The sequence below is a fragment of the Oryctolagus cuniculus genome, chromosome 11 (genome assembly GCF_964237555.1).
Source record: "Oryctolagus cuniculus chromosome 11, mOryCun1.1, whole genome shotgun sequence".
NCBI lineage: Eukaryota > Metazoa > Chordata > Mammalia > Lagomorpha > Leporidae > Oryctolagus > Oryctolagus cuniculus.
The window spans coordinates 53,940,216-53,967,150 of record NC_091442.1 but is presented as its reverse complement, the minus strand read 5'-3'; the positions used below and the strand labels follow the sequence as shown (position 1 = coordinate 53,967,150).

At 43.4% G+C, this 26,935-nt stretch overlaps 1 protein-coding gene across 5 annotated transcripts in view; it reads left to right on the top strand.

Annotated features, from left to right (window-relative positions):
• The window catches only part of DIP2B (disco interacting protein 2 homolog B), a 231,372-nt gene that overhangs the window by 132,655 nt on the left and 71,782 nt on the right, over window positions 1–26,935 (top strand). For 2 of the 5 annotated variants that reach the window (XM_070052222.1, XM_070052225.1), the window contains 4 exons: window positions 14,496–14,621; window positions 22,243–22,455; window positions 24,646–24,801; window positions 25,267–25,386. In XM_070052222.1, the coding sequence (XP_069908323.1) occupies window positions 14,496–14,621; window positions 22,243–22,455; window positions 24,646–24,801; window positions 25,267–25,386 (615 nt within the window). Of the gene's footprint in view, window positions 1–14,495; window positions 14,622–22,242; window positions 22,456–24,645; window positions 24,802–25,266; window positions 25,390–26,935 lie in introns of all 5 variants that reach the window. The other 3 variants (XM_070052227.1, XM_070052224.1, XM_070052223.1) reach the window with 3 other exon arrangements.

Genomic DNA, 26,935 nt, shown 5'->3' with positions numbered 1-26,935 from the left:
GTTTTCCCAGGTCATAGCAGAGAGTTGGATTGGAAGTAGAGTAGCTGGGGCTCAAATCGGCGCCCATATGGATGGGATGCTGGCACTGCAGGCGGTGGCTTTACCTGCTGTGCCACCGCGCAGGCCCCTGTCTGGGAGTTTTATGGTTTTTTTCTTTTGTTTGTTTGTATTTTACAGGATGTAATAAAAGGATGAATGAGCACCAAAAGATGATCTTCCTTTGTCCATGCTAATCATGTATAGAACACTACAGTGGCTCATTTAATGGTGTAAAATTTTGACCTTTACTTACTAAAACCTGTGATCTCCAGTCTCTTTTTTTGTCCCAATTCTCTTGGATTACCCTAACTATTAAGAGATAGCATCTGTGAATTATTTACCAGTGAGCAGACTGTAGAGACTGTAGGGATACTGATGAGTGTTTAACCCTCAGGTTTGCATATGTATTTCACTTTGATTTTTTTGCTTGTTTGTTATTTTAAGAGTGGTTGCAAGAAATCGGCCAGAAAGGAAGTGAGGAAGGGAAGGAAGGCAGTTAACAAAACCTGAGTGTATTTAAAGTGCAGCTGTACTGTGAAGACAGCGAATGTGACAGAGGCGTGCAGACATAGATTTGGGGTGAAAATATCACTTTTCAGTGTGTTTGGGATTGCTCCACTAAATAATAAAAGAAAGTTCAGCACATTGGAGAAATTTGCAGTCTCCAATATTTCTAGCTTCTGTGCATCAGAAGAAATCGATGGCACCAGCAGAGGTAGTGTGGGTAAGCTGCAGTTGGTGGGAGCTGAACTTCTATTGTCTTTGCTACTGCGGTCATAGGAAGGGTTGCAGTTTGTGTCAGATGCAAAAGTAGCTTGAGAACGTGGGGCATGCTTAGTAAAAGTAGCAAAAATTCAGAATAAAGGGGCCAGCGTTGTGACGTAGCGGGTTATTCCACTTCTGATCCAGCTCACTGCTAATGGCAGTGAAAGGCAGCAAAAGACGACCCAGCTGTACCCTGCCACCCACATAGGAGACCCAGATGAAGCTACTGCCTTCAGCCTGGCCCAACTCTGGTCGTTGCAGCCATCTGGGGAGTGAACCAGCAGATGGAAGATAGATCAATCAATCGATCTCTTTTTCTCTGTCTCCCTCCTTCCATAACTCTAGTAAGTAAATAAATAAATAAATCTTTTTAGAAAAAATTTCAGAATAAAGTGGCAGGTACACAGAAATGAGTACAACTGGAAAATCCTTTCACGTGGTAGAATCTTTTTTTTTTTTTTTTTTTTAAGATTTATGTATTTGAAAGATAGAGTAACAGATCTTCCATTTTCTGGTTCACTTGTTGGAGTCTTATTAGCACCTACAACATTTCAATCATAATCTTATCCAAACCGACTTAGCATTTTATGCCTGAGACATAACTGCAAAGAGCTTATATTCATGCAGAGTTCGTGTCACCTGGTCTGCTGCTGTTCTGTGTGCTTAGTCAACAGGGACAGTACATTTCACATGTTCTATTTATTTAGCATCCTTTTTTCCTGCATATCAAGGCATGACACACGTTCCTACACATGTGTGCTATAGTCCTAAGTGCAGAAAATATACAGCTGAATGGCCAAGACAGAAAGTCATCCTTTGATGTTAATCTCAAGAAATTAGCCACTCTAAACAAAACAACAAAAATAAAACAAAAAAGACCTTTAAGGGAGTATTTGTATCACCTTATTCAACTCAGACATTAGTGTTGGAAAATGATACCCAGCTTCTATGTGCTTCTGACAGAGATGTCGAAAGTTAGCCATGTCTAGGGACTGAACGTCGGAAGTGATTTCTTTATCAAGAATCAAGATGAATTGTGTGCTGGTGAATGAGTCACATTCAGTTTAGAAAGCTGCCTGTTCTTATCGATGATAGCCTTTGCTACTAGAGTAGCTGTGAACAACTCCCCTTGACACCAGTGGACGGGCCAAGATGGATCCTAACAGAAGATAGCTGAGTTGGGTGATTTGATTTGTTTGTAGTCTGATGCTACAAATCCTTGTGGCAGAGAAGAACACTCTCCATAATTATTAGTTAATTATCCAAAGAATACAGACCTTCTAAAACTTTGTTGATAGAAATAATTTCTTGGCTTTGTCAAGTTTGTTATCACATGTTTCATATCCCATCTAAAAAATACTTTTGGAAGATGTTGTTTTTAATTAATGAGTGTGAGCATTTTATTTATTGTTGCCATGTTTTTAAGAAAGTGCTGTCAGTATAAGTGGATAATCATTGATTTCCCATGACAACTAAGAACCATATTGCTTCTGATACAAATATAATATAAAAGGGGCACCTTTCAGGGCTGGTATTATGGTGTGGCAGGTGAAGCCGCCGCTTGCAGTGCTGGCATCCTATATGGATGCTGGTTCGAGTCCTGTCTGCTCCACTTCTGATCCAGCTCTCTGCTGTGGCCTGGGAAAGCAGTACAAGATGGCCCAAGTCCTTGGGCCCCTGAACCCACGTGAGAGACCCAGAAGAAGCTCCTGGCTCCTGGCTTCAGATCGGCCCAGCTCCAGCCGTAGTGGCCATCAGGGGAGTGAATCAACAGATGGAAGACCTCTCTCTCTGCCTCTGCCTCCGCTTCTCTGTAACTCTGCCTTTCAAACAAATAAATAAATAAATCTTTTTTAAAAAGGGGGGAGCACCTTTCACACTATGGGGTCTGGGTGTCTTAACTGACATATTTGCTGCTAGGCCAAATGCTGCCCCTGAAGGAAACTTTAAAACACTTCTGAAAGACACATAAGTAGACATCATAAACAGAAATGCATCTCTTGTTCTTAAACAATCTAATATCCTAAAGATACTAGTGTTTTCCATAAATATGGTTATAAATTGAACTAAATTCCAGTAAAACAATGTCAGATTATTTATGGAGCTAAAAAATGATTTTTGAGGCTCATTTGGACAAACATGTAAGAACAGGAAAACAGAAAAGTTACAAGGTGTGACTACAGCTACTAAGGCATGTTTTAAAGACTGTATGGTTAAAGCAGTGTTGGGGCCTGCATTGTGGTACAGCAGGTAAAGCCACCACCTGCAACACCAGCATCCAGTGTGGGTGCTGGTTCATGTCTCGGTTGCTCCATTTTTGATCTAACTCCTTGCTAATGGCCTGGGAAAGGCAATGGAGGATGGCCCAGGTATTTGCACCACCGTCACCCACATGGAAGACCCAGATGCAGCTCCTGGCTTTGGCTTGACTGAGCCCTGGCTGTTGCAACCATCTAGGGAGTTAATCAGTGAATAGAAGATCTCTCTCTTTCTCTCCTTCCCCCCGCCCACACTTCCTCTGTAACTCCTTCAAATAAAGTAAATCTAAAAAAAAAAAAAAAAAAAAGTGCGGTATACAGCACACAAATGAGCAGCCTGACCATTGGAATGGAATAAGAAGTTCAAAAATAAATCAGCACTGGGGCTGACGCTGTGACGCAGTGGGTTAAAGCTGCTGTCTGCAGTGCTGGCATCCCATATGGGCACCAGTTTGAGTCCCAGCTGCTCTGCTTCCGATCCAGCTCTCTGCTATGGCCTAGGAAAGCAGTAGAAGATGGCCCAGGTGCTTGGGTCCCTGCACCCAGGTGGGAGATCTGGAAGAAGCTCCTGACTCCTGGCTTCGGATCAGCTCAGCTCTGGCCGTTACAGTTATTTGGGGAGTGAACCAGCGGATGCAAGACCTCTCTCTCTCTCTCCGGCTCTACCTCTCTCTGTAACTCTGAATTTCAAATAAATAAAACAAATCTTTAAAAAAAAATCACAATAAACCAGCATACATCTGGGAATTTCTTGTATGATAAAGATGACTTTGCAATCACTAGGGCAAAATGTACTTTTTAACAGATGGTATTAGGACTGCTAGAGAAAACAGGTCAGAGATCGGCATGTGAAAAAGAAAGCAGAGAAGTGCCAAAAGGAAATTGTAATGAATTGTTCTGTAATCGAGTCTTAATTAAAAACCTTATGGAAAGGCTCAAAATCCAAGTATCAAAAAAGACTACATAAAAATAATTTTTGAAAAGATTTATTAATTTATTCATTTGGAAAGCAGAGCAAGAGAGAGGAGGGGCCGGCGCCGCGGCTAGCTAGGCTAATCCTCCGCCTTGCAGTGCCGGCACACTGGGTTCTAGTTCTGGTCGGGGCACTGGATTCTGTCCCAGCTGCTCCTCTTTCAGGCCAGCTCTCTGCTGTGGCCAGGGAGTGCAGTGGAGGATGGCCCAAGTGCTTGGGCCCTGCACCCCATGGGAGACCAGGAGAAGCACCTGACTCCTGCCTTCGGATAGGCGCGGTGCACCGGCCGCAGCGCGCCAGCCGCGGTGGCCATTGGAGGGTGAACCAACGGCAAAAGGGAAGACCTTTCTCTCTGTCTCTCTCTCTCACTGTCCACTCTGCCTGTCAAAAAAAAAAAAAAAAAAAATTTAAAGAGAGGGGAGGAGAGGATGAGAGAGAGAGAGATCATTCACTGGTTCATTCCCCCAAGTAACCACAGCAGTCAGGTTTGGGCCAGGCCAGAGCCAGGAGCCGGGAACCCCTGTCTGTGTCTCCCACGTGGGTGGCAAGGACTCAAGTACATGGGCCATCATTTGCTGCCTTCTTGGCATATTAGCATGAAGCTGGGTAAGAAGCAGAGTAACTGGGACTCAGTCCAATGGTCTGATATGGGATATGGATGTGCAAAGCAGTGGCTTAACCTGCTGTGCCACAATGCCAGCCTGTCCCCTCCTGCCACCACCACCACCAACCGCAATAATTTTTTATTATGGTAAAAAAAAAAAAAGACAAATTTGCCTTCTGACATTTTAAAAGTATTACAGTATTGTTAACTGTGTGCACATTGTTGTGCAGGGGCTCTCAGGGACTTTTTAAAATCCTGCATGATGGAAACTCCTATAGTCTTAACTCTTGGTGAATAACTCCCTGTTTCTTCTCCCCTTCTGCCTGCAGCAACCACCATTTTGTGTCCTATTTCTCTCAGTTTATGTACATAAGACACATCATATAACTGCAGTCATGTGATGTTTCTCTACATGAGAGGCTTACACACAAAATAATATCCTTAAGTTTAGCCATGTTGACAGGATTCTCTTCTCTCTCTCTCTCTCTCTCTCTTTAAGATTATGTATTAAAAAACCCGAGTAAAGGGGGAATGGGAGGAGACAAAAGATCTTCATCTGCTGGTTCATTCCCTCTATTCCTGCAACAGCCGTGGCTAGACTGGGACAAAGCCAGGAGCCAGGAAGTCCATTTGGGTCTCCTGTGTGGATGGCAGGGGCCCAAGTACTTGAGTCATCTGCTGCTGCTTTCCTGGACGGACTAACAGGGAGCTGGATTGGAAGTGGAGCAGCCAGGACTCAAACCCTTGCCCATATAGCCCAGGGTTGAAGGCAGCAGCTTAACCTGCTGCACCACAACGCCAGCCCCTAATTGGGGTTTGTTGTTGTTACTGAGTTATAGTTCTTTGTATACTCTGGATTTTAACCCATTTTATCTAATGTATATGGTTTACAAATATTTTCTCCATTCTGTAAGTTGCTCTTTCACTCCGTTGTTTGTTTCCTTCAGTGTGTAAAAGTGTTTAGGTTTCATGGTGTCTCAATTATCTATTTTTGCTTTTGTCGCCTGTATTTTGGTGGCACAACCAAAAAAATCATTGTCAGATCTAATGTTGTGAAGTCTTCCCCCATGTTTTCTTCTAGGAGTTTTAGTTTCAGATCTTACATTTGGGTTTTTAATCCATTCTACATCTATTTTTATGTATCATGTGAGTCCTTTTTTATTTTATTTATTTTTTGATGGTGTTATAAAAGGGATTGCTTCCTTAATTTTTATTTCATATGGTTCATTATAGAAATGAAACTGATTTTTGAGTGTTGATATTGTATCCTGCAAGTTTGCTGTATTGGTTTATTATTTCTAATGCCTTTGTTGGTACACTCTCAGGGTTCTGTACACTGCAGCGTGTCATGTGCTGACAGGCGTGGTTGACAGAGTCAGTTTTGCTTCTTCCTTTCCAATTTGAGTGCCTTTATTTTCTTTCTCTTGCCTAATGGCTCTGGCAATACTATGTTAAATAGAAGTGGTGAGGAAGCCTCCTTGTTTTGTTAATGATGTGAGAGAAAGAGCTTTTAGTTGTTCTTTTTTTTAAAGATTTTATTTATTTATTTGAGAGAGTTACAGACAGTGAGAGGGAGAGAGAGAGGTCTTCCATCCACTGGTTCACTCCCCAAGTGGCTGCAATGGCCGGAACTCCACCAATCCAAATTTTTCCGGGTCTCCCACATGGGTGCAGGGGCCCAAGTATCTAGGCCATCTTCCACTTCCTTCCCAGGGCATAAAAAAGAGCTAGATCAGAGGCGCTAAACCAGCGCCCATATGGGATGCTGGCACCACAGGTGTGGGATTTACCTGCTATGCCAGGGTGCCAGCCCCCAAATAAATAACTCTAAAAAAAAAAAAACTGTATTGGGCCAGTGCTGTGGTATAGCAGATAAAGCTGGCATCCCATATGGGCGTCAGTTTGAGTCCCGGCTGCTCCACTTCTGATCTGTGCTATGGCCTGGGAAAGCAGTAGAAGATGGCCCAAATCCTTGGGCCCCTCCACTGGCATGGGAGACTCTGAAGAAGCTCCTGGCTCCTGGCTTTGGATTGGTGTAGTTCAAGCTGTTGCAGCCATCTGGAGAGTGAACCAGCGGATGGAAGACCCCTCTCTCTGTCTCTGCCTCTGCCTCTCTGTAACTCTGCCTTTCAAATAAAGGGCAAAATGAAGAGGCAGAGTTACAGACAGAGAGAGGGAAAGATAAAGTCTTCCATTCGCTGGTTCACTCGCTAGATTGCTGCAGTGGTCAGAGATGGGCCCATCCCAAGCCAGGAGCTTCTTCCGGGTCTCCCACATGGGTATAGGGGCCCAATACTTGAGACTTCTTCCATAGCTTTCCCAGGCACATTAGCAGTAGCACAGCCAGGACTCAAATCATACAGGATGCCTGCATTACAGGTAACAGCTTTACCCACTATACCACAACACCAGCCCCCCCCCCCCATTCTGTTAATTTTGAATTTAGTTTGTTCTTTTTGTAGTTCTTGAGACCCACTTAGGTTGTTGAATTGAGATCTTTCTTCCATAGCAATTACAAAAGAAAAACTTGTTGCTGGTCAAAAGAAAACCACAAACCATGTCAAAAGACAAACAAAAAGAAAATATTTCCTTTTCAAAAAAAAAAAAAAAGATTTATTTATTTTATTGAATGAATTACAGAGAGAGAGGGTTCTTCCATCCACTGGTTCACTCCCCAGATGGCCACATCAGCCAGGACTGGGCCAGGCCAGGAGCCAGGAGCTTCATCTGGGTCTCCACATGGATGCAGGGGACCAGGGACTTGGGCCATCTTCTGCTGCTTTCCCAGCTGCATTATCGGGGCTGGGTGGGAAGTGGAGCACTCGGGACTCAAACAAGGGACCATATGGGATGCCATTATTGCAAGTGGTGGCTTAACATGCTATGCCACAACGCTGGCTCCAAGAAAATATTTCTAATATATCTGAGATGAAAAACTGATACCACTTACTTATGAAAAACACATAAAAATAGAGGGAAAGTGAACACAGAAGCCCCACAGAACAACAGTCAAGCAACATGAACATTCACTTTACTTAAAATCAAGTAGCGGGGCCTTTGCTTTGGAGTAGTGGATAGAACTGCCGCCTGCAGCACCGGCATCCCATTTGGGCACTGGTTCGAGTCCCTGCGGCTCCACTTCTGATCTAGCTCTTTGCTATGGCCTGGGAAAGCAGTAGAAGATGGCCTAGTTGCTAGGGCCCCTACACCCATGTGGGAGACCCAGAAGAATCTCCTGGCCCCTGGATTCGGATTGGTGCAGCTCGGGCCGTTGCGGCTGATTGGGGAGTGAACCAGCGAATGGAAGACCTCTCTCTCTCTCTGCCTCTCCTTCTCTCTGTGTAACTCTGACTTTCAAATAAATAAATAAATCAATCTTTTTTTTTTTTGAAAAATCAAGTAGTGTCAGATGGTCCTTATGTCTCTCATTATTGATAAAATAAATGCAAATTAAAACTACTGGGGAAACCAGTCAACTCTTAACTATCAAGTTGGTAACATCCAACAACTAGACAATATCCTGTGTCTAAAGGTGAGTCTGTGAGGAAGAAGGTACACCTAGTCATTGCTAGTTGTCCTAACAGTATGATAAAAACCCTGTTTGAGGGGAATTTCACAAGATAAAACAAAATTTTAAATTTAGTCACTTTTTGATTCAGCAGTCTTAACTTCAGTCTACTCTGAAGATATACCCTCATCAGTATAAAGATTCACATTACAAAACTATTTGCAACTGAAACGTGAGAAGCATTTGCATATGCCAAATATATCAGTAGTTGAATAAAATGTGGGTACTATGCAGCTGTAAAAGAGAATGAAGATCTTTAGTGCCTGATACAGAATGATTTCCAGGATATATTACTAAGTAGAAAAAACAAAGTACAAAATAATATGTATAATATGAAACCTTTTATGTATGAGAGACAAATAAATGAGAAAATACATGTATGTCTGCTTAGTTTTACAATATATTAGAAGAATAAACTAATATCCAAAGAGATTAGTTACCTATAGAGGATGGATGGGATGGGGGTAGAAGGGATTGTTGGGGACAGTGACACTTCTTTAAATTTGCTTTTTGTTATAATCCTGACTTTTGGAACCATGTAGATGTTTAAGTAGTAAGATTGGTAGAAACCTATAGAAAGCAAGCAAAAACAAATGAACTTAACTATATGAAGAAAATAGGGGCCAGCGCTGTGGTGTAGTGGGTTAAGCATCTATCTGTGGCGCCAGCATCACATACCGGCGCAGGTTCGAGATCCAGGTGCTCCACTTCTGGTCCAGCTCCCTGCTGATGGCCTGGGAAAGCAGTAGAGGATGGCCCAAGTGTTTGGTCCCCTGTTCCCACCTAGGAACCCAGATGATGCTCCTGGTTCCTGGCGGCCATTTGAGGAGTGAACCAGCAAATGGAAGACACTTCTCCCTCCCTCCCTCCCTCCCTCCCTCCCTCCCTCCCTCTCTGTAACTCTGCTTATGAATAAATCTTTAAAAAACAAAGCAAAAAAAAAAGGGGGGGGGATATAAACACAACAAAGCAGAGAGAGGTAAGGACTAACCCAAGTGGCTTTTGAACACAGTACTATCAGAAATCAAAATGAGACGGGATTGGTGTTGTGGCACAGCTGGTTAAACTGCCACTTGCCACACTCGCATTCTATATTAGAGTGCCAGTTAGAGTCCTTGTTCCTCTGTTTTGTATATCGCTTCCTTCTAATGCATCCTGGGAGGCAGCAGATGATGACTCATTTTCTTGGGGGCCTCTGCCACCTATGTGGGAGACTGAGGTAGAATTCCTGGCTCCTGGCATTGGGCTGGCCCAGCCCTGCCTGTTGTGGGTATTTAGGGGGTGAACCAGCAGGTAAAAGTTCATTCTCTCTCTCTCTCTCTCTCTCTCTCTCTCTCTCTCTCTTTTTTCCTTCCTCCTCCTCTCTCCTACTCTCTCCTCCTAGCGCATTAGCGCATTGCTCTGTCTTTCTAGTAGATGGAAAGTAAATGTTAAAAATTACAATTTTAAAAATGCAAAATTGCAACTATTTAAAGTTCTTAATTGGCCTTTATTTTGTGATTCTAGAATCAGTCAAAGCTTCATTCTATAAAATGGGGTAAGGCTGAGAAGAAGTTGGTTTCATACTTAGAAAATGGCTGAAGAAAGCAGAAAAATAGAACAAAAAAGCAGATAAGTCATTTCAAAGTACTTTTCTTGTAAGGTGAGGAGAGGGGGAGCAGCAGAAAAGTAACTGATAGGTTAACGTCCAGTTGCTTTTTGTAAGAATTCAAGCAGAGGGAACGTCATTGTCCTGTGCTTGTGCTTTGGCCTGTTTGAGAAACTTGGCTGTTACCTCATTCTCTTGATTTCTCAGGTCATATAACAACTCATGTGGACTTTAGGATAACTTTTTTATTTTGGTGTTGGTCTCTGGGACCTAAACAGGAACTTAGTCCAAAAGAGTGACCTCCTATAATCTTTATTTAATTGCACTTGAATTATATATGCTCACTCTAAAGATGAAAAAGACTACAAATAAATATTGAAGTCTAGTTATAAGACTTATTTTCCATAGTAATATGAGAAAGCAATTTTGAAGCTACTTTCTGTGTATTATAGTATTGAGTGAGTAAATATGTTGAGAATATTGTAAACCAGATTTCCTCCTGTTAAAGAATGGAATTACAAATGAAAAGGGCTTAAATTAGAATGATGCTAAGCTGGAATTGGAGGTATTAGTGTGAACTCATAGTTTTTGATATATAGACAGAAATAGATCTATTTATGTGTGTGTTTTTATTCCTTTATACATTGAAAGGGTTCAAAAGAAAAAGATACCTCAGCAGCAGTGAACATCCTTAGTTCTAAGGTCTTACCTTCTAACTACCATTCATTCTCTGTTAAATGGAGCCAGAGATCCTTAGAGAAATGTTTACTTAGAGCACTAGAGCAGGGACGATACCAGATAAGCCTGGAACATCCTATGCCATAAGCAAATAGCTGCTCGAAATGATAGGACAGTGTCAGAGGATGTAAGAACCAATTTGGAGGGCTTCCTCTGGGCCAGACTTGGGGAAATATGAACAGTAAAATACATAATGAAAGGAACAGAATAGTAATGAAAAGAAATGAGCATCATTTGGTCATTTTTTTAAAAAGATTTTACTTATTGCTTTGAGAGGTAGAGTTACAGAGAGGGAGAGACAAAATGATCTTCCATCCGCTAGTTCACTCCCCAGATGGCCACAACAGCTGGAGCTGGATCGATCTGAAGCCAGGAGCCTCTTCCAGGTCTCTCACATGAAATATTTCTGGAAAAAAATACATACACACACTGTGATTTCTGCATGTGGGTGCAGAGGCCCGAGCTCTTGGGCCATTTTCTGTGATTTCCCAGGCACATTAGCAGGGAATTGGATCAGAAGTGAGCAGCAGAACACAAACCAATGCCCATATGAGCTGCTGGTGCCACAAGCAAAGACTTAGCCTGCCATGCCACAGCGTCGGCCCCCACACTTTTTCTTTTTTCTTTCTTTTTTTTTTTTTTTTTTAAAGATTATTTATTTATTTGAAAGGCTGAGTTACAGAGAGAGGTCTTCCATCTGCTGGTTCATTCCCCAAATGGCCACAATGGCCAGAGCTGTGCTGATCTGAAGCCAGGAACCAGGAGCCTCTTCCGGGTCTCCCACGTGGGTGCAGGGGCCCAAGGTCTTGGGTCGTCTTCTACTGCTTTTCCAGGCCATAGCAGAGAGCTGGATCAGAAGTGGAGCAGCGGGGACTCAAACCGACGCCCATATGTGGGATGCTGGCACTGCAGGCAGTGGCTTTAACCACTACGCCACGGCTTCTTCTTATAGTAAATGCCAACCAATAACCATGAAAAGAATCAGCCGGCGCCGCGGCTCACTAGGCTAATCCTCCGCCTTCCGGCACCTGCACACCGGGTTCTAGTCCCGGTCGGGGTGCCGGATTCTGTCCCGGTTGCCCCTCTTCCAGGCCAGCTCTCTGCTGTGGCCCGGGAAGGCAGTGGAGGATGGCCCAAGTCCTTGGGCTCTGCACTCCATGGGAGACCAGGAGAAGCACCTGGCTTCTGGCTTCGGATCAGTGTGGTGCGCCGGCTGCAGCACGCCGGCCGCGGCACGCCGGCCGCGGCGGCCATTGGAGGGTGAACCAACAGCAAAGGAAGACCTTTCTCTCTGTCTCTCTCTCTCTCACTATCCACTCTGCCTGTCAAAAAAAAAGAAGAAAGAAAAGAATCAAAGTCACTGGCCGGCGCCGCGGCTCACTTGGCTAATCCTCCACCTGAGGCGCCGGCACACCAGGTTCTAGTCCCGGTTGGGGCGCCAGATTCTGTCCCGGCTGCTCCTCTTCCAGTCCAGCTCTCTGATGTGGCCTGGGAAGGCAGTGGAGGATGGCCCAGTGCTTGACCCCTGTACCCGCATGGGAGACCAGGAGAAAGCACCTGGCTCCTGGCTTTGGATTGGCACAGCGTGCTGGCTGTAGTGGCCGTTTGCGGAGTGAACCAACGGAAAAGGAAGACCTTTCTCTCTCTCTCTCTCTCTCTCTCTCTCTCTCTCACACACACACACACTCTCACTGTCCAACTCTACCTGTCTAAAAAAAGAATCAAAGTCACCATAGCCATTATAATAATTGATTCAGCCAGAAGTCCAACAATGGATGATAAAATTAATAGATGGATGGTTGGTGGGGTCTATAACATTTATATAGTCTCAAAAGTATTACCTCATAAATTACTAATCACAAAGGGGTGAATAGTGATTTTTTTAAAAGATGTATTTATTTGAAAGTCAGAGTTACACAGATAGAGGAAGAGAGGCTGAGAAAAAGAAAGGTCTTCCATCCCCTGGTTCACTCCCCAACTGGCCACAACAGCCGGAGCTGTGCTGATCTGAAGCCAGGATCCAGGAGCTTCCTCCAGGTCTCCCACCCAGGTGCAGGGGCTCAAGGACTTGGGCCATCATCCACTGCTTTCCCAGGCCATAGCAGAGAGCTGGATCAGAAATGGAGCAGCTGGGACTCGAACCAGTGCCCATATGGGATGTCAGCACTGCAGGCAGCAGCTTTACTGGCTACACTACAGTGCTGGTCCTGAATAGTCATTTTACAGTGGATTAATTTAGCAGATACCATTTTAACTAAAATTATGAACTTTGTAATCATTGTTAGGCCACCTGTAATGAGGCATGTGCTTTCTGACATCATGTTTTAATGATGAGAATCCTACCAAAATATGTAACATTAAACTAGTTATAAGGAAATATCAAAGAAACCAAAATTAAAGAATATTTTACAAAATAAGTGTACAAAAAATTTCAAGACCATAAAAGACAAAGTGTGAGAAATGGTTCCAGATTATAGAATATAGGGACAGGGCAAGTAAATAAATGTGTGATCTTGTATTAGATCCTAGGCCAGGAAGAAAGGATGGAAAAACTATATAAAGGACATTATTGAAATAGTTGTCCAAGTTGGAATGTAAATTGTGGGTTAGATAATAGTTTGTGACACCATTAAGGTTCTGAATTTTGGTAAAAGTACTGTGATTATATAAAAGACAAATCTCTGTTCTTAGGAGAAATAAATACTTATACTGTGATTTCAGCACTTGTTGAAACTAGACATGTCCTAAGGTAAAATACCGAATTGTTGTTGCTATGAAAGGTAGCAAAAAAAAAAAAAAAATTGGAAATAACCTTATATCTGATAACAGATGGCTTATATAAATATGGCACACTCATAGAGTGAAATTAATTTAAAATTGTGTTGTAGGTCTATATTTACATGGTGAGGTGTTTCTAGTTGGGTTAGTGAAGGTGGTTTTGGTTCCAAGAAATGGGACCTGTCCCCGGCTTCCTCCAGTAGCTGGAACTGGAACAGAACTGCTGAGAAATCCTAGAAAGGGAGAGGGAGCTCTGAGGACCTCAGCCTGGAAGTGCAGAAAAGACCTCCTTTCTAGCACACTGGCCTTGAAGTGACTCTAGTACCTGCAGTTTTTTTGATTCAGAGTTTAAATTCCTCGAAGCATCTCATTATTCATGTCTCTGAGGTGCCCGTATACCTGGCACAAGAGGCTTGGAAGGATGTTTGCATGTGAATCGTGCCCCATGTGTGGACGGGAGGTTGGTGTGAACTAGGATGCCACCTCAGTTGTTTTCCAGCTCAGTAAGATTTTGTAAGAGTTCTCCCCACCCCCCTTTTTTTGAAGCAGAATATAAAAGACTGTGTACAGTATGATCCTATTTTGTAGTAACAGAGGGAATTTTGGAGTTGGGGTGGATAATCAAGGGTTCTGTTTAGATACATTAATTTTGAGATTCCTGTCACACATCCAGGGAGAGAGCTGAATTCTTTGGTGACCAAAGTGGCAAACAAGTAACATCTGCCTTTATGTTTTTCGGTATCAAAATCAGTCTTGTGTTTTTGTGGCATAGAACTGAGGGGTTTCAACTAAATGTTCTTTCATAGAGTTAAACAAATCCCAGGCTTCTTTTCCTCTGGGCCCTACATAGCACCTGTTCCATTTAGGGACAGGACCCTGGCCTGGTACAACACCCGTCCGACTCTGGGCTCTCCTGCTGCGTGCCTGGCTGTCAATTCCTTTTCTGGGATGTTAAGTAGTTAACAAAGCTCTTCTGGACTGCCTTTTCCTCCTAGGAGAAATTATCCTTGATCCCTTTTGTGGCTACTTTTGGTTTTTGTTTCAATTTGTCTAAATCAAATGATAAAAATCACCTGAACAGCCCTTTTCCCTTTTCTGTCTATCGAGGCAGTGATAGTTCAGCCCACAGTGGTGGACACTTTTCAGAGCCAGGAGCTAACAAATGCAAATGTTTAATTTTTCAGATATCCACACGGAAGCAGTTCAGGCTGCACTGGCAAAGCATAAAGAACAGAAAATGGCTTTGCCCATGCCAACCAAACGGCGGTCCACGTTTGTCCAGTCTCCTGCCGACACCTGCACCCCTCCTGGTAAGTTTATCAGAATTTTTCCTCTCTGATGGGTGCACCCTGCTGTTCCTGAAGTGAGTTCTAGCTTTTCTTTCCCAGGTAGGAGCAGACTGCACCGTCAGGGGTCTGTTAGAGCACACTCTGCAAGAGTGCAGTTGTCACTGTCCACTCATAAACTCCATTCAGAAATACGCCATGTGACTTCCTTCTGGATCCCAGTATTTCCTTGCACTCATGTAAATGCAGGCTGAAAAGGATCAGGGCAAACTTGTGCTGTGGTTACATAGCCATTTCCATTGTTCCCCAAAATACGAGTCTGGCCAGTAGTCAGATGTGCTACCGTAAGGCAGATGCTTCATGGGGGCAGCAGTCACAGGATAGGTGGTCTTGGGACAGAATTTGTGTGTCATCAGAGATTATGGGAGAACAGGCATGCTGAGTTGTAAGAGATCAGAAAATTGTAAATCAGTATGCTTTTGTGTATGTGTTAGTATATTTTGTAGGTAATTCTGTTTTTTCAAGGATCCACCCTTTATCCTGGAGTCCTTGTTCCCCTAAAGTAAACCTGGGCATTGTAGCTTCCTATCTGGGGAACAGCTTGAACAAAGATTCTATGCAGAATCTTTGCCAGGGTTTTTTAAAATGTAAACAAATTTTTTAGATCAAACTCCTGACAAGATCTTGATATGAGACCTCCTAGACTAAACATAGTATGAAATCTATTTATGAAATCTATTTCAGAACCTCAATATCATGGCTGTCTCCCTACTGTCATGTTATTGCTAACGAACTCTTTGGGGAAAAGTTTCCCCATTCTGTTATGACCTAAACTACTGAACTGTGTTTTTAGGGAGATTCCTGGGAGGGTTGCACTGCTGGGGTTGACTGTTATTCACAGCTGTCAAGTTGTTGAGCTGTTGTTCATTGACCCAGGTTCATGAGAATAGTTTTCCCCTAGGTTCTGGCTAACTTCTCAAAGCATTGGGGTGTGCTGTGGGCTCATTAACTGTGTGTGCTTCTTTCCCTTCACATCTGTGGTGTCAATGTGTTTGAAAGAGAAATAGCTCTGTGGCTTCAAGTGTTTCTTCAAAATGTAACACAGGGTACTTCTAGCTGACCATCACAGTAAGACATTTTGTGCCTATAATGTCCATGTTTCAAACCCGCTCATTGAGAATCTTGGATGGTTTCCCTTCCCCATCAGTGCAGCACAAGTTAGGTCCGCGTGACAAAGGGGGCTCAGTTTCCTGGCGATTCCTTCTTGGCAGATTCTGCTGCAGTGTAGCTGAGGGTTCAGTTGCAATAAATGACAAAGGGTAGGGGGCAGTGTGACATGAAGCGCTGGAAACATTCCTCTCCAGAGTAAGTAGGCTGCCCTCGTGGCTCGGGGGTAAGTGTGAGAGCGCAGCAAAGGATCTTGAGAATGCTCAGAAAGACTGGAAACCTCCTCTGCCCCCTTTCATAAAAGGCACTGCCTGAGGGGAATTTACCGGCTCTGGAAACAAATCCCAGCTGTTCGTTTTTGAATGAGACCACAGTCCTTTGGAGTTACTATAGGCCCCTGTGTTTCTAAACACCAGTGTCCTGCTCTGTCTGCAGCCTTGGAGATGTGTCCTAATGTTCCTGATCACGTTATGTGTTCAGTAATTCCATGACACGTGTATTGAGCTGGATGGAGTAGTACCACAGCTCCCCAGCCACACGTCTCCTGTTCTGGGGATCTCTGATAATAGTCACGAGACCTTGATGTGTTGCTGGGGACATCTGTGTTGTCAGGTGGCAGGAAATTCTCTTGCGGGAAAAAGCATTAAGCACAGCCTTCGTGGTGATTTGTCACACAGCCCCCACGTGAAATACATCTTTGCTCTCATTCAAGAGTTACCCACATGCCTATGACAAATACTTTGCTCTAGTGAAAAGGTGTGGGAGTAACTATGTCATAAGGCTTCTGTTAGCACCTTTCATTTTAGCGAGTGGAATTCGCTGTCCCACATTAGGATTCAGGTTCTGTTCTCGCCCAGCTTCTTAGAGCTGCCAGTTAAGAGACTTGGCTGTCTCTGATGCCTGTTGCAGTTTAATCCTGCATTGTTATCTCCCAGGACCGTTTCCAGCCTAGCACCGGGAGGGCAGAGATATAGCCCTGGAAACACATCTGAGATAACCTAAAGCACATTCCAGGTGCAGGCCCTCGCTCCACACGTGTGTGAGCCTGGTTTCATGGTTCACTCCTGGAGCACACTAGCGGGGCAGCTTTGAAAGGCACTCTACATACAACTCTATTACTGAAATGATGAAAGTGTAGACCTGTTTCTGGAGAGATTAAATAAGGACCTGATGAATAAAATGCATAGTATCATGCAATCTGGAAAATATGGTAAATTTTGGCATGGGAAATAATTTGTCTTTTTGCTCATTTCATAAATCACTCTCAAGTAATCAGATGTCAGTGTACCTACATTTTGCTTATTGATAGGTGCCCTAATTTCTGTCCTGGATTGGAAAAGTTAACTTCTCTAAGCTGGTAGTGAGCTGTGGCTCCTTTAGCGTCTGTGGCCTTTTCAGATCCTTTTTCAGCCTGCTTGAGCTTTTGCCATCCAGTTCTCTTTATGCACTGAACTCATTTACTAATGTCATGAGGCAATTACCTCAGCTCTCGCTTTATAGGGGTTCTTTGTGTAACTCTATTACTCATTCATATGGAAAAACACAATGCAGAGACTACAGCCTGTAATTTTTCCCTCTGAGCTTTTCTGCACCCTCGTGGACTTAGCTATTTCTGCATTCTGAAGGGACACGGGCGACCAAGTAGACCGACCGCCCAGTGACCCTGCAGCACAGCAGCTGTTTTGACTGGCTTTGGTAGAATGGAGCTTACATTTACATGTCTGGCTTACCATGGCCCTGCTTATAACCCAGAGGGCCAGAAGACAAGGAGAAATGTACCCCTCTGTTCCTTCTGTATGTGAAAATGATGTCCATGAAGAGACTGGATTATTGCTGTTTAACACACTTTAGCTGTGCTTGATGGAATAGCACACGAAGGGCTTTCATGTACCTGGGGCTGTCCTGCCTCACTAGGTGCTGGTAAGCACTTGGCCCTGTGACCAGGGCAGATTTCATCAGAGATGAGCAAACCACCAGGCTTACAGATACCAAGTGATTTGCCCCAGGTCAGACAGCAGCTTGGTGTCAAATTCAGTCTTCTTGCTTGTGCTGATGACTGTTGAGGAAATCCTTTTTACCTAACAGGACTCACGTATGCATGGTACTGGACTGGGTATTACAATGGGACTTTAGAAATCTCATGGTAAATGAAATTAGAAGATTATTATGATGCAAACATTTTTTTAAAAATCCATACATATGAGGGGGTATTTAAGAGGTTCATAAAAATGTATATTATGAAGAAAAATTATGCATGGTTTCCACATTTTACTTATTCATAGCAATCATCCCCTTTCTCAAGTTGCATGGTTGGCATAGCATTTTTTTTTTATTCTGCCAACTTTTAGTCAATTTCTGTCTTTTGTGTGTGTGTGTGTGTGTGTTTATAGGAAGGAATTAGCCATTTAGTTATTCTTAAGGAAAATTCCAGATGTTGCAAATCAAAAAGGAATAAAACCACCACCACCACCCCTTTTAAAAATTTATTTATTTATTTGAAAGAGTTACATGGAGAGGAAGAAACAGAGAGATCTTCCATCTGCTGGTTCAGGAGCCAGGAGTTTCTGCCAGGTCTCCCACGTGGGTGCAGGGGCCCAATGACTTGGCCATCTTTGGCTGCTTTCCCAAGTGCATTGGCAGAGAGCTGGCTCAGAAGTAGAGCAGCTGAGACTGGAACCAGAACTCATATGGGATGCTGGCATTGTAGGCAGCAGCTTTTCCCAGTCCACCACAACACTGGCCCCAGCATTCTCTCCCCCTTCCCCTGCTTCTAACCGTTGTATCGTGAGGAGGAGAAGGGGTACTGATGTCTTGGTGGCTGTGTGCCCGGACTGCTGCAGTGCTTCCCGTCCGTCGTCCTCTTCTGTGGTTTCCGCTGTAGTTAGAAGAAAGACTCCTGAGGTCTCACCAGACCCGGAGCAAAACATTGCTGTCTGCTTGCTCTCATTTTTTGTCACTGTCAATTCTGCATCCTGCACTTCAGCTACCTGTTTCTTTGAACTTTTTCAATGAACCTTATTTTTCTGTTCCCTCTACACTCTCACACACGCTGCCCTCTCTACCTTATACTGCTCTCTCCACTGCCTCTGTGCCCCTCAGAACTAATTCCCACTTACTTGGGGGGTCTTCCTTGAACTCTAGTAAGACACGAGGTTCTGAAGTCTGACAGTAGGAACGATGTCTTCTTGCTTGTCATCTGATTCCTGTCAACTAGTGTGGTACTTGGTCATATTTGCTGAGTGGACAAACAAGCGGATACCCCCTCTTAGGGGTGGTTGTACTGCCAGGTCACTTAGCTGCCACGCTAGGACCCAGAGTTCAAATGGAAGACTGACCCTAAAGCCATGTTTTTTCCACTGCTCTAAGTCACTCCACTGTTTAAGTCCTTAAACATCCTGAGGAGAACAGGCAGGAAAATTAGGTAATTGAATTGAAGAAATTTGCATAATTACATAATTGATCCAATACAGAAACATAATGAAGCCAATTTTCCATAAACCTAATCATAAAAAGACTGGTTTTACTATCTTTTGGAAATTGGGTTATTCTGATTTTAAACTTGCACAAATTAAAATAGATGGCGCAATCTTGAAGGAATCCTATAAATCCAGGGAAGTTTATGGGATTCTGAAATGTGTGACCCTGAAAATACTTATTCAGATTCACCTGTTCCTGTGAGTCCACCATCTTTCCCCTCCCTACTTCTTTTTTTTTTTTTTTTTTCTAAGCACATTTGCAAAGAGGAATATTTGCCTTCCACAGTGCAATTGGAATGTTAGAATATTTTCTAGAGGGGGCAGCGCTGTGGCATAGTGGATAAATCCGCCGCCTGCAGTGCCGGCATCCCATATGGGGGTCTGTTTGAGTCCCCACTGCTCCACTTCCAGTCCAGCTCTCTGCTATGGCCCGGGAAAGCAGTGGAAGATGGCCCAAGTCCTTTTGCTCCTGCACCCGCGCGGGAGACCTGGAATAAGCTCTTGGCTTTGGATGGGTGCAGCTCTGGCTATTGCTGCCAACTGGGGAGTGAACCAGCGGATGGAATACCTCTCTCTGTCTCTCTCTGTCTGTCTCTCTCTCTCTGCCTCTCCTCTCTGTGTGTAACTCTGACTTTCAAGTAAATAAATGCATATTTAAAAAAATATTTTCTGGAAATTGTACAGAAAACTTTCTTTACATAAAGGGTTACAGATGCTGTTACTTTGTATTTTCCTTTTTACATTCTAGATCTCTTCATCCTTCAAGGAGCTTCATTGCTTGGAATTGTTTGGAATCTAGTCAGTGTTTTCCTCTTCAGGTTCATTTTTTCACCCTATACCTCCTCACAGTCTTTGTTCCATTTACTTAGAGTCCATGTACTCTCTGTGAAGCCCCTCGTGTAGCCTGTTCCATAGCATCTGTCATATTCTCTCACATTCGTCTATGGGCTTGGTGTCTACTGTACTGGACCATAAGCCTTCACTGTCTCATAGAGGCTCATATGCCTTAGAATCCCCAGGACATGACAAAGGTCCTGGTACAATTGCAGTTGGATAGTACATTTAAAGCAGTCAGGAACAGTCTATCACCCTTGGGATGCAAATCTCCCTCAGTATGAGGTCATAAGCTGGAGGCAGTGCAGAGCAAGAAGCAAGGGTAGGGTGATGGCTGTGACTTGGCCCTTGCCCCAGACCAGCACAAGTTGCCTCCTAGATTGATCTTTTGTCTTGTGTAGATCTCGTTCCTATTGTGAGGTCCTATTCCCTTAGTTATCTCTGGCTCTTAGAACCAAAGCAAGACTTGGACCTAAAGTTTCACCTGAGTTAGAGGAAAGTGTTGTGCAGGACTAACGCAGGATATATAACTTCCAAAAATTTCAGTGAATAATCCACAGGTCATATATTATAATCCCCAAAACTCATTTAGAAAGATGGTCAGACTAATTGCCCCCTTTAGCTTGTACGCCTCATATAACTTAGAGCTCTAGAAAAATTCCTGACTTCTGTTTCCCTCAGCTTTGCCTCCCTGTATTCAGTTGGACTTTTTTTTCCCCACTCCCCATTATGCTTTTCTAATTTAAGCTCTGTTTTCCTGAAGTCAGAGCCAGACCAGATACAGACAGCAGTGAAGTTCTCACAGCTCTACTCCAACTGAGAATTTCTTTTTTTAAAGATTTATTTATTTACTAGAAAGAGTTACACAGACAGAGAAGGAGAGGCAGAGAGAGAGAGAGATCTTCCATCTGCTAGTTCATTCCCCAATTGGCCGCAACGGCCGAAGCTGCACCGATCCGAAGCCAGCAGCCAGCAGCTTCTTCTGGGTCTTCACGTAGGTAGAGGGGCCCAAGGACTTGAGCCATCTTCTGCTGCTTTCCCAGGCCACAACAGAGAGCTGGATTGGAAGTGGAGCAGCCGGGACTCGAACAGGCCCCCATATGGGATGTCGACACTGCAGGTAGCAGCTTTCCGCGCTATGCCACAGCACCGGCCCCTCCAACTGAGAATTAAGAGAAGAAACCCAGATGCTGGGTGCTCTCCTTAAAGATTTGGGACACTTAACTGTGTCACACGATCCAGATCTATCGGCTGCATTTCCACAAAGCCTGAACACCTCCAGGCCAAGGGCTGTTCCCTTTCCCACTTCAGTTCCCCAACACCTAGCTCACTGTTTGGCACATACTTTTAGCAAGAATGACTTTTGTTTATCTCCCTATTAATCATTATTATTCCCTTTTAAGAAGAGACTGATAACTTGTCAGAGTCAGAGAAGCAGCCCGAAACAAGGAGACTGAGGAAGATATATAAGAATTTCAGTGTTGGGACCAGAACTTTGGCACAGCAGCACAGTGGGTTAAAGCCCCAGGCTGTAGTGCCAGTATCCCATATGGGCACCAGTTCGAGTCCCAGCTGCTCCACTTCTGATCCACCTCCTTGCTAATGCACCGGAGACAGCAGTGGAGGATGGCTCAAATCCTTGGGCTCTTGTACCCACTAGGGAGACCCAGAAGAAGCTCCTGGCTTTGGATGTGGCCATTTGGGAAGTGAACCAGTGAATGGAAGACCTCTCTCTCTCTCTCTCTCTCTCTCTCTCTCTCTCTGTCTCTGTCTCGACCTCTCTCTCTGTAACTTTGCCTTTCAAATAAATAAAATAAATCTTAAAAAAAAAAAAAGAATGTCAATGTTATTTAAATACAAGTAGATAAACTAGAAGAACTTAGGTTTTGATTAAGCTTAGAACAGAAAACCAGAGAGAGCAGTTTAGCTCTTAAAGGATGTTTTAAAACACAAACTTAAAACTACTTGTAAAGTTAGGCTATTTTATTTTTGCAGGCTGTGGTCCATACACTTTCCTCAAGATTTTTGAGAAACTTTATGTATTAATCTACCTTAAGAATGCGAATGTTTTGCTGGTGTCAAAATCGAATGTGTGATCGATGAGCAAGAACTGAAAAGTCTCTGTTCTAGGCAGGATCGAGAACTTGTTTTTTTCTAATTCCACACAGACACGTCTTCGGCCTCTGAGGATGAGGGCTCTCTGAGACGCCAAGCTGCGCTCTCTGCTGCCTTGCAACAGAGCTTACAGAATGCCGAGTCCTGGATCAACCGTTCAATTCAGGGATCGTCCACTTCTTCATCTGCATCTTCCACGCTGTCCCATGGAGAGGTCAAAGGAACCACTGGGTCTCTAGCTGATGTATTTGCCAATACTCGAATAGGTAGGAGCTGGATCTACCCAAGAAGCCCAAATTATGTTCCATTTGGCTCCCGGTGTCCAGGAAATAGTCTATAATTTGTATTAGGTTTTTCAGTATGATTGAAAAATTATAATCAGAACCTGACAGTCAATGAGGCAAAGAAGGAAACACCAGCAATACATTTGTTACTGGAATGATAGGCACCATCTGCATTATCGGTGCACCGTGCTGCCCACCTGAAGCCATAGCTGTTTCCATCAGCAATACTCAAGCTGCAAGGTATAATACCAGTCATAATGTGGTGCTATCCCCTTTGAGGACTATTACATAGATTTAAGAGTGTTAAAATATATCATCTCATAGATTATCCCAGGATTATCGTCTACATCCTGTCAAACAAAAAAGCATTCCACGCAGCCAAATTTTACACTAAGCCAGTATCAGTGAGGCTCTTTTGTCTTCGTATAAAGACTGGGTTTATTGTCCTTGCTGCTGAGGTATTGCTGCAACTGGAGTGTGTTGCCTGAGGATGTTGGTGCCCCATGAGCTGCCGCCTGCTGCTGTTGCTGCTGCTCTGTGCAGTTTAGCTTTTGCTTGCCTGTGCTTTACGTGTGTGTGTGTGTGTGTGTATTTTAAGGAGTTGTGACATCTGTAGATAAAGATGTAGCTTGGATCTGTGCTTTCATTTAATTGTTTGGTACAAATTACATTAAGTAATGTAGCTCAGCATTTTATGTATGTTATGTATCTCCCTTTTTCCCCTCAACAGTCAATTGTGTTTTGCTGTCTTAATTTTCATCTCTGACTTCTGTCACCTTTTGCATTTATTTTCTTAATTGATTTTTGCAAAGAAAATCTTGGAAAGTCTTCCATTGGAGGCTGGACTTTTTCAGGAAAGTAAGCCATCCTGAGGGTGTCTATGCCCACACTGAGAAGCCGGGTGCCTTCAGTTAGTGGTTTAGCATGCGCTCTTGGCTCTGCCCGGGCCCTCATGGAGCCTCCTCAGCCACTCCAGGCACGTGTGTGTGTTCACCCCTCTTCTGTGGAGGGTCTGCCAAAGAGCCATGCTGGGTGAATGCCTATCTCCACATTTGTCTACTGGGGGCAATTTCACTTGTAACATATTTTGTGCTAATGCCCAAATAATCTGGTTTTTTGTTAAGGTTTCATCTGACCACTATTTGTCTATTGCTTCTACTACTCAGTGAGACGTTATTGATTCAGTTAGTGACAGATAACCATTTTATGCAACATTATTGCTTTTTGGATGTTTGCTATGACAGAAATAATCCATGTTCCTGATAGAAAAATTCAAAAATGCAGGTAAAAGACACATAGGATAATCTGTAATCCCACATCACATATATAATACTTTAGTGTTACCACTTTCTTCTAGATTTTGGGTTTTGGTTTTGATTTTCTGAAAATGAAATTGTCCTAAACATAATGTTCATAAGCTGCTTTCTTAGCAGTGTGTCAGGAGCATCTTTTATATCATTGTTATTATGTTCACAGTGTTATTTTTATGATTTCAAGGTATGCCATTGCCTGACTAGGCCCAGGGTTAGTTAGCCATTCCTCTATTTTTGGACACTTAAGTACTGTCCAACTCTTTGCTACCATAAAAACTGAGGGAGTGAGCAAGATTAAACATACAACTTTGTTCATTTCTCTGATTATCTCTTTAGGATGTTTTCTTGTAAAAATTAAAATAGACTTATCTGGTTTTTCTTCACTTGGAAACTTAAATGGTCTAATCTGCTCCCAAGACTCTATTTTGGTTTTTAGTAGAAGAGAATAAACCATAATCATAAAGAAATTTTTAGGAGCCTAGGATATCAGTAGCCACTTATGCTCTTTCTCACTTTGGCTCTATGTCGAAGTCACTTGCAAATTTTATTATGATGATTTTTATAGCATTGGGGTTTCTGTGTAGAAAATACTGTTTTTGAGAAACATTGGATATGTGATTTGATCTTATTGAGGTTATCCAAGTCTTAAAAATAATAATTTTGGAAAGCTGATATGCCCTGGCTTAACCACCTATTCTCCCATTGATCTACCAGGGTAAATTGATTTAAAATATTGTTTTATAAGATCTAATGCCCTATTTCTGTTTCTGTCTACGATTAAAAGAAAAAAGAAGAAGAATTTAAAGTCTCTTGTTTTTGCTGCTATGTAATATATTTCTAAATTGTTTTCCCCTCTCAGAGAATTTCTCTGCTCCCCCTGATGTCACCACAACTACCTCTTCCTCCTCCTCATCTTCCTCCACACGACCAGCAAATATTGACCTGCCCCCCTCGGGGATAGTGAAAGGCATGCACAAAGGAGCCAACAGGTCCAGCCTTATGGATACAGCTGATGGTAGGGAATCTTTTTGATGGCTGATGAGGGAGTGGAGTATAAGTGAAACTGGGACAGCTCACGGTGTCAGCAGCAGCTCCTAACCGGCCTGTGTGGTAGCTGCAGAGCCACGTTGCATTTGGCTCACTGACGAGTCTTCCTGAGTGCCCCCTTCCCTTGTCCACAGTGACAGCGCTGACATTTGTTCACATGTAGCACTTCCCAAAGATACCTTGAACCAAAAGCCAGAGGTGGCCAAAGAAAGCACTCTAAGAGAAGAGGGAGATCAGGGGAAGTCCTTACCTAGTGTGTTAACTTGTTTGTGCTCTGTTATCATGCAATTTATCACCTAATTGTCCCATCTGGAGTAGCAGGAGGGTATGGTCAGAGGCCAAACAGCATTAGAAATAAAAACTCCTGAGTAAATTGAGGAGTTGAAATATTCTTGAAGTCAGTGAATTTTAACAGCGTTTTTTTCCCTTATAGGTGTTCCTGTCAATAGTCGAGTATCCACAAAAATCCAGCAGCTTCTCAATACTCTGAAACGACCCAAAAGACCTCCCTTAAAGGAATTTTTTGTGGATGATTCTGAAGAAATTGTGGAAGGTAGCAGTAAAAATGCCAAAATCATATATTAAATAAATATTTCTTAACTAATTACTGCATATCAGGTAGGGTTAAAGAGTGGCAAAATATAGTTCTTAGTTCACAGAAGTCAAAAAGTTCTCTGCCTTTTTTCCTGCGAAGAATTATTTATATTTTAGATCTCAGTTGAAAGGTACAGAGGCAAGCACGAAAAGAAAAAGAGAGAATTATGCCTCATGGAACTATCTTAGAAATGTACTCTTAGAGTTTAAAGACTATCCCAACTACTTAACTTTTAAAAAAAAAAAAAGGTTTATTTTATGTATTTGAAAAAGTTACAGAGAGAGCTAGAGACAGAGAGAGATCTTCCATCTGCTAGTTCACTCCCCAGATGGCTGCCACAGTCAGAGCTGTGCCGATCTGAAACCAGGATCCAGGAGCTTCCTCCGGGTCTCCCATGCAGGTACAGGGGCCCAAGGACTTGGGCCATCTTCCATTGCTTTCCCAGGCCATAGCAGAGAGCTGGATTGGAAGAGGAGCAGCTGGGACTGGAACCGGTACCCATATGGGATGCCAGGGCCTTAACCCGCTGTGCCACAGCGCTGGCCCCAACTTAACTTTTAAAAGTTATTTATAGGGGTCGACATTGTGGCCCAGCCATACTTGTGACACGAGCATCTCATCATCAGAAGTTTCCTGCTGATGGCCTAAGATGGCAGCAGAAGACAGCCCTGGTACTCCGGGCCCCTTCTACCCATGTGGGAGATCAGGGTGGAGCTCCTGGTTCCTGGCTTCTGTCTGCCCCACAGGTGCCTGTTGTGGGCATTTGGGGAGTGAACCAGCAGGTGAAAGGTGTCTCTCTCTTGCTCTCATGTCTCTTTCTTTTTGTATCTCTTCCCTCCTTTGCCTTGCCTTTCAAATATATAAATAAATCCATCAGAAGAATGGTGGTCTTTTTAAAAATAAAGTTGCTTATATTTGGCATTTTTCTAGGCTATGTATATCAAGTTTGACCTCAAAAGCTTGCCCAGTCCTTTTTTTCATATAACATAGTCCTTTCATTAAACCAGTGAAGCAACACATATATGTTTGCCCTCTGTAAGACAGTGTAGGGGGTGGAGGCTGGCACTGTGGTGTCGTGGGTTAAGCCACCAACTGCAACGCCAGCATCCCATATGGGCGCCCATTTGAGTCCCAGGTGCTCTATTTCCAAACCAGCTCCTTGCTGATACACCTTGGAAAGGAGCAGAAGATGGCTTAAGTGCTTAGGTCCCTCCACCCACCTGGGAGACCCAGAGGAATCTTTTGGCTCCTGGCTTTGGACCAGCCCATCTCCAGCTGTGGTGGCCGTTCAGGGGGTGAACCAACAGATGGAAGACTTTCTCTCTCTCTCTCTCTCTCTCTCTCTCTAACTACCCTCAAATAAATAAAATAAAGTGTGGTAGATGCTGAGATTCAAAGATTTACTAAAATGTAGTTGCTTCCTTCATGCTATTTACAGGTTAGATCAATACTAAAATATATACAAGGGTACTCTAAAAAGTTTCTGGAGAGGTGACCATTTTCCTTA